Genomic DNA, 14,566 nt, shown 5'->3' on the forward strand with positions numbered 1-14,566 from the left:
GACACCACAACACTACCTAGAGAGAGAGAGAGAGAGAGACACCACAACACTACCTAGAGAGAGAGAGAGAGAGACACCACAACACTACCTAGAGAGAGAGAGAGAGAGAGACACCACAACACTACCTAGAGAGAGAGAGAGAGAGAGAGACACCACAACACTACCTAGAGAGAGAGAGAGAGAGAGAGCCCACACACCTGAGAGAGAGAGAGAGAGAGACACCACAACACTACCTAGAGAGAGAGAGAGAGAGACACCACAACACTACCTAGAGAGAGAGAGAGAGACACACCACAACACTACCTAGAGAGAGAGAGAGAGACACACCACAACACTACCTAGAGAGAGAGAGAGAGAGACACACCACAACACTACCTAGAGAGAGAGAGAGAGAGACACACACAACACTACCTAGAGAGAGAGAGAGAGAGACACCACAACACTACCTGAGAGAGAGAGAGAGAGAGACCACAACGCTACCTAGAGAGAGAGAGAGACCACAACACTACCTAGAGAGAGAGAGAGACCACAACACTACCTAGAGAGAGAGAGAGAGAGAGAGAGAGACACACCACAACACTACCTAGAGAGAGAGAGAGACACACCACAACACTACCTAGAGAGAGAGAGAGACACCACAACACTACCTAGAGAGAGAGAGACACCACAACACTACCTGGGGAGAGAGAGAGAGACACCACAACACTACCTGAGAGAGAGAGAGAGAGCACCACAACACTACCTAGAGAGAGAGAGAGACACCACAACACTACCTGAGAGAGAGAGAGAGAGAGAGAGACCACAACGCTACCTAGAGAGAGAGAGAGAGAGAGAGAGAGAGAGAGAGAGAGAGACACACCACAACACTACCTAGAGAGAGAGAGAGACACCACAACACTACCTAGAGAGAGAGAGAGAGAGAGACACCACAACACTACCTAGAGAGAGAGAGAGAGAGACACCACAACACTACCTAGAGAGAGAGAGAGAGACACCACAACACTACCTAGAGAGAGAGAGAGACACCACAACACTACCGAGAGAGAGAGAGAGAGCACACTTCAACACTACCTAGAGAGAGAGAGAGAGAGAGACACCACAACACTACCTAGAGAGAGAGAGACCCCAACCTACTAGAGAGACACCACACACACTTCAACACTAGACCTAGAGAGAGAGAGAGAGAGACACCACAACACTACCTAGAGGAGAGAGAGAGAGAGACACCACAACACTACCTAGAGAGAGAGAGAGAGAGAGACACCACAACACTACCTAGAGAGAGAGAGAGAGAGACACACCACAACACTACCTAGAGAGAGAGAGAGAGAGAGAGAGAGAGACACCACAACACTACCTAGAGAGAGAGAGAGAGAGAGAGACACACCACAACACTACCGAGAGAGAGAGAGAGAGAGAGAGACACCACAACACTACCTAGAGAGAGAGAGAGACACCACAACACTACCTAGAGAGAGAGAGAGAGAGCACACTTCAACACTACCTAGAGAGAGAGAGAGAGAGACACCACAACACTACCTAGAGAGAGAGAGAGAGAGAGAGACACCACAACACTACCTAGAGAGAGAGAGAGAGAGAGAGAGAGACACACCACAACACTACCTAGAGAGAGAGAGAGAGACACCACAACACTACCTAGAGAGAGAGAGAGAGAGAGAGAGACACCACAACACTACCTAGAGACCTAAGACAACAACACAGCATGGCAGCAACACCTGACAACACGGTAGCAACACAACATGGAAGCAGCACAAACATTATTGGGCACAGACAACATCACAAAGGGCAAGAAGGTAGAGACAACACTACATCACACAAAGCAGCCACAACTGTCAGTAAGAGTGTCCATGATTGAGTCTTTGAATGAAGAGATGGAGATAAAACTGTCCAGTTTGAGTGTTTTTTGCAGCTCGTTCCAGTCGCTAGCTGCAGCGAACTGAAAAGAGGAGCGACCAGGGATGTGTGTGCTTTGGGGACCTTTAACAGAATGTGACTGGCAGAACGGGTGTTGTATGTGGAGGATGAAGGTTGCAGTAGGTATCTCAGATAGGTGGGAGTGAGGCCTAAGAGGGTTTTATAAATAAGCATCAACCGGTGGGTCTTGCGACGGGTATACAGAGATGACCAGTTTACAGAGGAGTATAGAGTGCAGTGATGTGTCCTATAAGGAGCATTGGATATGAAGCCGTTTTACACCCCTTGACTTTTTCCACATTTTGTTGTGTTACAGCCTGAATTTAAAATGGATTCAATTGAGATTTTCTTTATCACTGGAATGTCAAAATGGAATTATGTTTTTAGACATTTTTTACAAATTAATTAAACATTTAAATCAATAAGTATTCAACCCCTTTGTTATGGCAAGCCTAAAGTTCAGGAGTAAAAATGTGCTTCACAAGTCACATAATACTTTGCATAGACTCACTCTGTGTGCAATAATAGTGTTTAACATGATTTTTGAACAACTACCTAATTTCTGTACCCCACACCTACAATTATCTGCAAGGTCCCTCAGTCGAGCAGTGAATTTAAAATGGATTTAACCACAAAGACCAGGGAGGTTTTCCAATGCCTCGCAAAGAAGAACACCTCCTATTGGTATAGGGGCAAAAAAATAAATAATTGAAGATCCCTCTGAGCACGGTGAAGTTATTAATCACACTTTAGATGGTGTATCAAGAGAGGAAGGAATCCGCTCTGGGATTTCACTATGAGGCCAATGGTGACTTTAAAATAGTTAGTGTTTGATGAGAAAACTGAGGATGGATCAACAACATTATAGTTACTCCACAATACTAACCTAATTGACAGAGTCAAAAGAAAGACGTCTGTACAGAATAAAATATTCCAAAACATGCCTCCCGTTTGCAATAAAGCACTAAAGTAAAACAGCAAAACATTTGGGAAAGAAATTAACTTTATGTCAAATCCAACACATCACTGAGTACCACTTCATATTTTTAAGCATGGTGGTGGCTGCATCATGTTATTGGTATGCTTGTCATCGGCAAGAACTAGGGAGTTTATGATAAAAAGAAACGGAATAGAGCTAACCACACGCAAAATATTAGAGGACAACCTGGCTTAATCTGCTTTCCAACAGACACTGGGAGACAAATCCACCTTTCAGCAGGACAATAACCTAAAACACAAGGCCAAATATACACTGGAGTTGCTTACCAAGACGACATTTAATGTTCCCGAGTGGCCTAGTTACATTTTTGACTTAAATCGGCTTGAAAATCTATGGCAAGACTTGAAAATGGCTGTCGAGCAACGATCAACTTAACAGAGGTTGAAGAATTCTAAAAAGAAGCATGTGCAAATATTGTACAATCCATGTGTGCAAAGCTCTTACCCAGAAAGATTCACAGCTGTAATCGCTGCCAAAAGGTGATTCTAACATGTATTGACTCAGGGGGTTGAATACCTATCTAATGAAGATATATTAGTGCTTTATTTTTCATAAATGTTTAACAAATGTTCAAATTTTTCTTCCCCTACAGAGTATTTTGTGTAGATCGTTGACAGAAAAGGACAATTAAATCCATTTTAATCCCACTTTGTAACACAACAAAATGTGGAAAAATAAAAGGTTTCTGAAGGCACTGTATATACTGCCATGCAGGTCCTCTTCCTGACACTAGCCTGGGTGGAGAGGACCTCACAGGGGAAAATGTGGAAGTGACTTATGTTATAATATGATGACATTTAAATCTCAGGAGGTTAAAATCCTTTCAGTGTATGGTTACAAAAGCACTATTGATATGGCATTTTTCCTAAGCTTTTCCTCTTCCTTAAAAGGAAATTTCAAAAATGTTCAACTTCATACTCATCATCTCAAGCACCACCTCAGCATCAACATATGTGAAAATAATACGTTTCTATATTTTGTAGATAAACAGATATAGAGGAACATGTGTTTTCAGTGACATCGGTTATTTAGCAGCAGGGTGAATGTGCCTGAAGTCATGTAGATATCATGAAACTGTATACCTTCAGGCCTTGCCAGGGAAGACTGCCTCGCAGGAAGTACATGAACATGTGACCCAGAGCCTCCAGGTCATCCCGCCTGCTTTGCTCTGGAGGAGAGGAGAAGAGTTCATTAACGACACACGCAGAAACAGCACACAAATTAAAAAAAAACTATAATCTCTCAATTATCCACCCTGTCAACTATATATACTTCTAGGCTTAAGTCCTAATGTGAAAATCTCAAATTCAATCAATGAATGCAAGATCCACATGGAAGTAATGTTTTACAGATATGCGTACAGTTCTCAAGTTAAGATGTGGCCCTTCCTGAACATAACGGAGAACTTGATAATCAACAGCCCAGGACAAATTTACAGGATTAGGAAAGAAAATGTATGTCTTTAGGGTTTAAAAAACAGCTTATTTCCAATAACACAGCAGCATGTGTGATCATGATAATTTCTCACCTTTCCCCAGGTGTGTGTTGATGCTCATGTAGCGCGCCGTTCCCGTAAGGCTCTTGTGCTCCCGGTACGGGATGTGTTTTTTGGTCTCGGGGTCGATGTATTCTTTGGCCAGCCCGAAGTCGATAATGTGGATTGTGTGCTGCCTCTTGCTGCCCGGCCGCCCCACCAAAAAGTTCTCCGGCTTGACGTCTCTGTATATCAAGCTTTTTGTATGGACAAATTCCATCCGCGTTATCTGGGAGGCAGAACACAAGAGCATTTAGACAAGATAGGATCTCAAACTCTTTCAGGACACTTTTCAAATGCTGTAAACCTCTGAGAGCCAAGAGAATGACAACACAGCGATAGGAATAAAGATGGCTGACATCGTAGTGATCCCATCATTCACTATCTAATTATGTGCCTGACATACTGTGAATATTCACTGAAAGTAGTCTTATAAGCTATGGGTTGGGCACCAGTAGGACACTCAAGTAAACAACTATTACATTCTTACCAGCTGTATGGCTATCATGAGGACGGTCTTGAGGGAGAAGGTGCGGTCACAGAGATCAAACAGGTCTTCCAGGCTGGGCCCCAGCAGCTCCAGCACCATGGCATTGTACTTCCCACATGGCCCAAAGTAGTACACCTGAGGAATACCCTCTGCAACACAGAGACAGGCAGGGACACATGTTATATATGAACAGGACCACACAGCTTACAGGGGGCATGCTAGCATCCTAAAGGTTTAAAAAAGGCTTTCATTACTAACCATCTGTTTTAGCATCATAAGAGCGACAGATATTTCAAAAGCATTAGGCCCCAGCTAAAGAAGTTTGAGGCAGAGGGCCTATGGATGGCATGTAGGTCGTAGTTAAAGGAAAGCATTGGGCTTTGATTTGCTGACATGAAAGAGCCTAGAGGCATGGTGATACAGTGCAATCGGAAAGTATTCAGACCCCTTGACTTCTTCCACATTTTGTTACGATACAGCCTTATTCTAAAATGGATTAAATTGTATTTTTTCATTAATCTCCACACAATACCCCATAATGACAAAGCAAATACTGGTTTCTAGAAATTTTTGCAAATGTATAAACCCCCCCCCCCCCCCCCCAGAAATATCACATTTACATAAGTAAATCAGACCCTTTACACTCAGTACTTTGTTGAAGCTCCTTTGGAAGCGATTACATCCTTGAGTCTTCTTGGGTATGACATTACAAGCTTGACACCTGTATTTGGGGAGTTTCTCCCATTCTCATCTGCAGATCCTCTCAAGCTCTGTCAGGTTGGATGGAGAACGTCGCTGCACAGCTATTTTTAGGTCTCTCCAGAGATGTTTGATCGGGTTCAAGTCCTGGCTCTGGCTGCGCCATTCAAGGACATTCAGAGACTTGTCCCGAAGCCACTCCTGTGTTGTCTTGGCTGTGTGCTTAGGGTTGTTGAGCTGTTGGGAAGGTGAACCTTCACCCCAGTCTGAGGTCCTGAGCACTCTGGAGCAGGTTTTTATCAAGGATCTCTCTGTACTTTGTTCGGTTCATCTTTCCCTCGATCCAAACTTGTCTCCCAGTTCCTGCCGCTGAAAAACATCCCCACAGCATGACGCTGCTACCACCATGCTTCACCGTAGGGATGGTGCCAGGTTTAATCGAGACATGACGCTTGGCATTCAGGCCAAAGAGTTCAATCTTGGTTTCATCAGACCAGAGAATCTTGTTCCTTATGGTCTGAGAGTCCTTTAGGTGCCTTTTGGCAAACTCCAAGCGGGCTGTCATGTGCCTTTTACTGAGGAGTGGCTTCCGTCTGGCCTCTCTACCATAAAGGCCTGATTGGTGGAGTGCTGCAGAGATGGTTGTCTTTCTGGAAGGTTCTCCCATCTCCACAGAGGAACTCTGGATCTCTGTCAGAGTGACCATCGGGTTATTGGTCACCTCCCTGACCAAGGCCCTTCTCCCCCAATTACTCAGTTTGTCCGGGCAACCAGCTCTAGGAAGAGTCTTGGTGGTTCCAAACTTCTTCCATTTATGAATGATGGAGGCCACTATGTTCTTGGGGACCTTCAATGCTGCAGAAATGTTTTGACACAATCCTGTCTCGGAGATCTATGGACAATTACTTTGACCTAATGGCTTGGTTTTTGCTCTGACATGAACTGTCAACTGTGGGATCTTATATAGACAGGCGTGGGTGTGTGCCTTTCCAAATCATGTCCAATCAACTGAATTTACCACAGGTGGACTTCATGTTGTAGAAACATCTCAAGGATGATCAATGGAATGCACCAGAGCTCAATTTTGGGGGTTATATACATTTGCAAAAATGTCTAAAAACCTGTTTTTGCTTTGTCCTTATGGGGTATTGTGTGTAGATTGATGAGGATGTTTTTTAATCCATTTTTGAATAAGGCTGTAACGGAACAAAATGTGGAAAAAGGGAAGGGGTCTGAATACTTTCCGAATGCACTGTATACTGTAGAGCAGCCTACGTGTGTGGGAAGTCAACACAGGCGCTATGGCCACCATGACAGCCCAGGAGGCGGTTTCGATAAGAACAACAAGAAGGCTAAACAAAACAAACTTGTCAAAGTTGATGATGCATTGTGCCGGCAAAACATTTTTTTTGCCAACACACCCTGTCATGTGGTCTCATGTGTGACCTGGGAGGAATTTAGGGTTTATCATCACAGTAAAATGCCATTCTGAAGAGGAGACTTCTAGTGGAACAGTGACTCTGTTCCCTATGCGGAATAGAACAAAGGTTAATGGCCATTTATGACCCCCATGGCCTTATGGACCAGCCTCTAAGGTCACATACAGTTCCAGGTTATGCCTCCCCAGTCCAGACCAGTACCCGACGCCAGGGGCCTTCATTCCATTCCTTGGCCGGCAGTTGTGACTGCATGCTCCTTTCCCGGCAGGCGGCCCCCGATCCCGCCAGAGAGAGGAAAGGTACGGCAGCTTTAGTAGTACTGCAGGCTGGCCTTTGGGGTGTGTGAATGTGGGGAGGAGGGGATGGGGACGGGGGGTGACTAGAGCAGAATTTACCTGATCACCCCTCACGTCACTCCCACAGAGAAGCAACGCAGATCTCACACAGCCACACACCTGTCCTGGGCCTCGTTAGACAGCAGGATTTGCCTGGTAATAATGGCGATGATGGATAAGGCGGAAGCGACCAACCAGGAAGCTGACTCATCAAAGCCCGCCCACATCTGGAGTGAGGGCATTCAGCCCTGCCAATGCACTCATCAACAGGAAAGTGCCTACGCCAGAACAACCCGTCTCCCAATTAGAGAGCTGTAAACACAGCAAGAACAACTGCTGGGGAAAAGACTAACTGACATGGAATAGGCCTAGAACAAAATGACCATTTCAGAGAAACCATTCAAAAAGAGAATGATTTTATTCTTTACAAAAGCTAGACCTAATCATGTGGATGTGTTATTCCAGTGTAAAAATAACCCGGGCCAATCATGCCTGTTATAAAAGCACTTATGCAAGGAACGAGTGGTTTCCTAGAAGCCATTCTTCATTGTGATTCATGACAGATATAATTGTCTGCTCTCCGGTCCGTTATAACACCACAAAGCTTCAAAGTCTATTCTGCTGCCTCCCAGTGCCATTCTGTGCACCGCTCATAACCCACTCTCTCCAAACACGAGTGAAACGTGTCGGGAACAATCCAGTGTATTGTCTCAGACAGGGGCCCCTCTCAGTCTGAGCACTGTGGCAGACAACGTCACCCTACAACAGCGTTTCCCAAACTCGGTCCTTGGGACCCCAAGGGGTGCACGTTTTGGTTTTTGCCCTAACACTACACAGCTAATTTAAATAATCAACTAATCATCAAGCTTTGATCATTTGAATCAGCTGTGTAGCGTTCAGGAAAAAAACAAAACGTGCACCCCTTGGGTTTCCGAGGAGAGTTAGGAAGCGCTGCCCTACAATGAAATGTCAAAGTTCAGGCCGAGCCCGACAGGGAGGCGGTCTCTATTAAACATTTACAATGCTGAGTGCATTGGGGAGAGAAGAGGAGGCGCTGATTCCATTAGGCCGAGTGGGTGACGCTGTGGAGATGTAGCCAGGCTGAAACGTGATCGTCCGGCCAGCCTGCCTCTCCTGCAGAGAGCCTGTGTGACTCAGTGTTAGATCCCGTTATCCATCACCAGGCAGGCAGTACATCAAATATCCAGACTGCTCTGGACTGGATGAACAGGGTGGACCACAGAACATCACTGCAACCTCACACTCAAAATGGCACTGATTTATCACTCCCAAGACACCTGGGCAGTAGGCATGGCAGAAGGACACACGGCCATCTGACCACCAGTCTCTCACAATGCTTTTAAGCAGAGCCTTGATGGTTCACTAAATACTCACACGTACTGTTATCAGCGAAATGTTAATCATCTCATAAGGAGACGGGTCTCGTACACTGAGAGAAGACCATCCAGGCGTATCCGGACTGGGAGCTCAGTCAACCAGTCATCCAGTTCAATTATTGATAGCGACATAAAAAGTGGATGAGGTCTCACTTCCGACGCCCCATGCTCAGTGGTTAATGGTGGAGTTGGGGCGTGGCCAGGCTAGACCAGCTAGTGTGTGTAACTGAACGTGTTCTTCTCGTGTTTGGGTTCTTTCCAGGGCAAGAGAGAATTAACACTAGATAAGCTCTTCAGCTTTAAGCACCATGTAGAGCTGACATCGCTAAGACCAGGACTTGACCCTTATGTTGCCACATTCATATTGTAAAAACAACTACATGCCTGTATCCATCTGTACCATAGGGTTTACAGAAGGATCAGCAGAAGCCAGTGGCTTGAAGAAGACTTTCATAATTCCTCACGTGCATTTTTGAATGAATGTAGCCACCAGTTGGAGGAACACTTCCCTCTATTCTATAATGTGGGGGAAGCTGAAGCACCATAATCAGTGGTTCCATCTTTAGCTCAGCCTATGAGATGGTAGCAGCCCTCTGGTGGTCCCTCTGCCACAGTGGCCGGGGGAGGAGAGGGGAGAGGAAGTCAGGATGTGTTTAACGCACCAGTGCAAACGCCAGAGGGGCTGCTGGCTGAACTCGTCCAATCGTTCGGCCCAAGGGTTGGGGATAAAGACTCACTATCCAATGAACGGACCAGGATCAACAAGCAACTTCGAGTGACTCTGTTCCCAAATAGGCGTAAGGCAGCTAAATACTAGTGTGCTGTAGTGCTGCCTGGGATTGGAAATACAACTTCTGGTCCAGTCAGACAGATCACACGAAGGACAGCTGACAGAGAGATAGGCCAGACCTATTCCCTTTGCATCATGGGAGAGTTTCCCTGGGCTTTCTTCTCCAGGCAGGCCGGAGACAGTGCTGAGACCAGACATAGAAGCAGAAATACTCTAATAATGGCCCTACTGCACAGAGACGGCCATCTATAAATAGACTAGCCTAGAACACCCCTAATGCCCTGCACTCCAACTTCCTACTAACACAGTGGAGCTGCTGCCCTGGCACAGACAGACAGCTGGCAGGTGATCAGCTCACTACGAGAGAAAAAGAGAGACACTTGTGACAGAGAAGACCACTGGGCGCAGTGACATGCACTCTCTATAAGACAAGCGTGTGTGTGTGTGTCTGGGTGTGTGTCTGGGTGTGTGTTCTGCCTTCCACTCCACTGAACAAAATGGGTGCAGTCAGGCTTTGCCCAAGCTGTTCATCCTTTTCCTTTACAAAGGCTAAAAGGATCAACGACCAGTGTCCTCAGTCAGTCAGGGTAGGCCTAATTAGAATACAAACATTCAGCTTATCCCTACCTGCGATCAAATACAATACAATCTATTTACGTACCGTAAATATTCACTTTCTTGACAGATCAGATGCTCATAGAAAGTGACTAACTAATGATGGAAAGTATCATCTTTGGCTAAAAAAAGCAGCAGTCCAATGTCAGAGATTATCAATGAAAAATGAAGCTGCAAGGTTCTAGTGAGAGGATGAAAAAACGAAGGCTGGCCGAGCTGTGCTGTGGGCTGTTCCAAGTCCCTGTCCCTCCCCACCATCTGATCTTACTGCCCCACCTCTCGCCTCTGAAGCCAAGCGGCCACATCAAAGGGCTGGAGGCACAGCACAGCCCCATGGACCACAGCACAGAGTGAGCACACAGCCATGTCGGGCCTGCGCCTGCTAGGGATCAACCAACTACACAGAGGGGGCAGACCATCACATCTTCTAGCCACAGAGAAGAGCTCCATCCACCCAGCTGATTCTACTAGCTAACGCAGTGTTATTAAAACAGTTATAAAGTATCAACAACAACAGTTATATGTGCTTACCTGAACTTCCCAACTGTTTATAAAATCTATATTCCAAATGAAGCTGTGGCGCCCGGGACTTTATTGGTTCCTGAAAAAGAAGAGAAAGAGAAACCAGGGCAAGATCTTGAAATGCACGTTTGAAGTCTGGGACTTAGCCATTTCCCATGATTGGATGGAGAGCATTCTGTACTGTGAGCTAAACCACACTCATACTCCCGGTCTTGTTCCCTCCCCTGCCGTAATAGCAGGTTAAGCTGGTTTGTGAGTGCGGAACACACGGCCAGAGATAGAGGGCCTCGCTTCAATCAGCTGCTCATCACATTACAGGAATAACTACAGGGCTGGGCGACATCAAATTCATTACAATGTATAGTTCTGCACGATATTTAGAATGCCTGTATCGTAGAAATAGGTTTCTGTTTTTATGAGCGTTTATGTCCACTTGTTCTCGTGTTGTCTTTTTTGTCTCATCTCGTTCGCACCTTCTGTGCTGTGCGTCTTCCCATTTACACCAGAGATCTGTATATAATGACGAGATGCTCATGTCTCCGCCCTAACAATGGGAGTCGTTGTCCCAAGGGGGGGGGGGGGGGGGAGCTTAGGTTCAAAATAAGCACATAGAAAAGCAGTGGGCTTATTTTGGCGAGAGTAAAACCTCTCGCGTCGCCTCTTTCCCCCAAGCCCCTCCCACTCAAAGATGAGAGATCACTTCTTCCTCACTGACAAATGGTTTCAATTCACTATTTGCATTTGAGGTTTTTATTTTACTGTACTAGACAAGTTAACCTTTTGAACCCTGTTTATGTTTCAAGTCCTCAAATTCCGAGCAGAGCAGACACTACCAAAACAGAAGTACCAATGAAAATTCATTCTGGAAAATGTATACTCAGTTCATCGTGCACACATTACAGTCCCACATATCGCTACCAGCATTTTAGTCAAATAAAGATTGTTATACCAGCTGTTTAGTCTGTGTTTTATAAATGTGCAACAACCAGCTTCATGAGGTAGTCACCTGGAATGCATTTCAATTAACAGGTGTGCCTTCTTAAAAGTTCATTTGTGAAATGTCTTTCCTTCTTAATGCGTTTGAGCAAATCAGTTGTGTTGTGACAAAGTAGGGGTGGTATACAAAATATAGCCCTATTTGGTAAAAGACCAAGTCCAGAAAAACCCTTGAATATGTAGGTGTTCTAAAACTTTTGACCGGTAGTGTATATCATGAATCGCCCATAAGTTTGAAAAAAATAGAGATGAGTTTTAGGTCATATCGCCCAGCCCTAAACCCTGCGATCAGTCTAGGCTACACGTCAGACACTCAGGCCAGCACCAGCCTACTCAACACCTCTCATCCACCCAGCACCAGCCTACTCCCAGACAAACAGCTATCAGGGTGGCGATGCGTATCAATAGTCTAAAGCACATCTCCACTCCTTCCTCCAAACTGAGTAGAAAGAATAAATGCAAATTCCCTGTTGGCCCCTGGCGTACTGCTTCGCTTCCACCTATCCTGTTTTCAGATTAGTCTGAACATTGTGCACATCCAGAGAGGAAGAGGCGAAGCGAGAGGATTTACTCCACCCAAAATCTGTCCCTGTGAGATAAGCCCTTTTTTGTATGGAGGTCTATGAGAGTGTCTCGAATTACACGAGGCTTATTGGATTGACTAGAAGTTTCGTAATGTGGCCTCCCGAGTGGCGCAGCACTCTAAGGAACTGCATCGCAGTGCTAGAGGCGTCACTACTGACCCGGGTCCGATCCCGGGCTGTATCACAACCGGCCGTGATAGGGAGTCCCATAGGGTGGCGCACCATTGTCCCAGCGTCGTCCGGGTTAGGGGAGGGTCGGGGGGGGGGTTACTTTGCTCATCGCACTCTAGCGACTCCTTGTGGCGGGCCAGGTGCCTGCAGGCTGACCTCGGTCGTCAGTTGAACGGTGTATCCTCCGACACATTGGTGCAGCTGGCTTCCGGGTTAAGCGGGCGGGTGTTAAGAAGCGCGGTTTGGTGGGTCATGTTTCGGAGGACGCATGACTCGACCTTCCCCTCCCAGTGGGGAGTTGCAGCAATGAAACAAGATCGAAATTTGGCAGATGGGGTAAAATACAAAAAAAAAAAAAAGAAATCGTAATGTTTAGGCTGTTACAAACGTACTAATATAAGTGGATGCACGTTGCAACTTTGAGAAAAACGACTTAGTTGCGCCTGTTGTTCACACACGTTGGCTAGAATGGTCCCACCTGATCTCGCCTGCCTTCAATCATTGAGGACATGTATTTCCACTGTTAGAGCGGTCACTTGGCTATGTTGTTAATATAATAGATCATCTTTGGCACATGTCATCCATCTTAAGTGGATATCTGAGGAGAGAGACTGGTTGAGTGAAGCTGAACATGACTGGGCAGGGAGGAAGGTCAGGGCGAGGTACTGTCTGTGACATCAGTAGAGGAAAGCTCAGCCTCTCTACGAGGGAGAATGTGGGAACAATATGTAAATAAAAAACAGATGGCACAAAACCACAGGACCCTCTAAAATGCTTACAGTGGAAAACGGAGGCTTATGGCGGCTTTACGCGCTGAGATTCAGACTCATCCCTGCAGATAACTGCAAATAACCAAACCAACCCAGGAAATAATATCTACAGCACCGGTTGGTAACTTCCCGGGTTAAAGGGTTCATTAACTTCCTTTTCATTGCCTCTCCAAAATTATAGTGACCCTCTCGATGCCCAGTCACCACACCCAGACTTTTAAAAGAAAACACTGGAATAAAGTGCTTATGCACCAACGCTCAGAACCTGAAGCATTTAAGGATGTCCCTACAGCTGCTCTTTTCAGGAAATTAGCAGGCCAAAAGCAGATTATGTGTAATGAAAGGTTATATCCTTTTCATGAATTGTGATTTTTTTTAAACATTATAGTATAGCAGATATTGTTTTTTTGTGTGTTTTACAAATGTTGGAGTGTGACGAGGCAGGGCTGGTGTCCAGGGCAGCTGACCTGCAGGGCTAAAGGGCACTTCAGTGTCAGACCTGCTGCTGCAGCCTCTCTCCTCCTCAGCTGCCACCGCCACACCTCTCTCCAACAAAAGGATCAGCCAATTAGTTTCACAGCCAAGCCTGAAGTAGCCTAGTAGTTGTAGTAAGGGAGATATCATTTCCCTGTCAAGCTTGCCCTATTAGCATGTTCATTCCAAGAAAGATGCTTAAGGCTCGTCAACATCTTGTTATGTCACAGATCTCATGATCAATGGCGGGTTTTAATTTGAACCATTAATGTTTTCCTGAGCTCATCTGAACACTGTGCTACCAACGGAGCTCTGGGTGGATTACGGTTGCAGCTGATCATCAAGCTCCATCACAGCTGACAGACAGAGAGAGAAAGAGAGAGAGAGAGAGAGAGAGAGAGAGAGAGAGAGATCAGACGAGGCCTGTACCACCCTGCCAATGGACACGCCTTCCTGGGCACAAAGGACAATATTGCCACAGCTCCCAGGAGATTGCCCCTTGACCCCTCTCCGGGAAGTACCTCAGCGTAATAGAGCATGTTACTGAAACAGTCATCATGTAAGACATGGGAGACAAATAGACAATTGTGTATTCCCATCCTGGCTGTCAATCAGGCACTGCTGCAGAGTTTTCTGGATCAAAAAGGGGCTTAGGTGGTGGGTGTGGCAATGGGAGTGGTCGGCTTGTTGGCGCAGCTGTATTTGAGAGAACATTTTAGAGGCCTCCCCATCTTGGCGGTGAAGAGAAATCTTAGCATTTTTAAGCAAATTTCCTGCAATTCTACACATTCCTCTATGAAGCAGAGAGACATTTC

The 14,566-nt window shown here is 45.8% G+C and overlaps 1 protein-coding gene across 4 annotated transcripts in view; it reads right to left on the minus strand.

Moving 5' to 3' along the window:
* LOC106584364 (casein kinase I) overlaps positions 1 to 14,566 on the minus strand; it is a 50,394-nt gene that overhangs the window by 11,451 nt on the left and 24,377 nt on the right. For all 4 annotated transcript variants that reach the window (XM_014169592.3, XM_014169589.3, XM_014169591.3 and 1 more), the window contains exons 3-6: positions 10,766 to 10,835; positions 4,960 to 5,108; positions 4,464 to 4,698; positions 4,018 to 4,103 (exon numbers count right to left, since the gene is read on the minus strand). In XM_014169592.3, coding sequence (XP_014025067.1) covers positions 4,018 to 4,103; positions 4,464 to 4,698; positions 4,960 to 5,108; positions 10,766 to 10,835 — 540 coding nt within the window. The remainder of the gene's footprint in view (positions 1 to 4,017; positions 4,104 to 4,463; positions 4,699 to 4,959; positions 5,109 to 10,765; positions 10,836 to 14,566) is intronic.

This window comes from Salmo salar, chromosome 23 (assembly GCF_965601325.2).
Source record: "Salmo salar chromosome 23, fSalSal1, whole genome shotgun sequence".
NCBI lineage: Eukaryota > Metazoa > Chordata > Actinopteri > Salmoniformes > Salmonidae > Salmo > Salmo salar.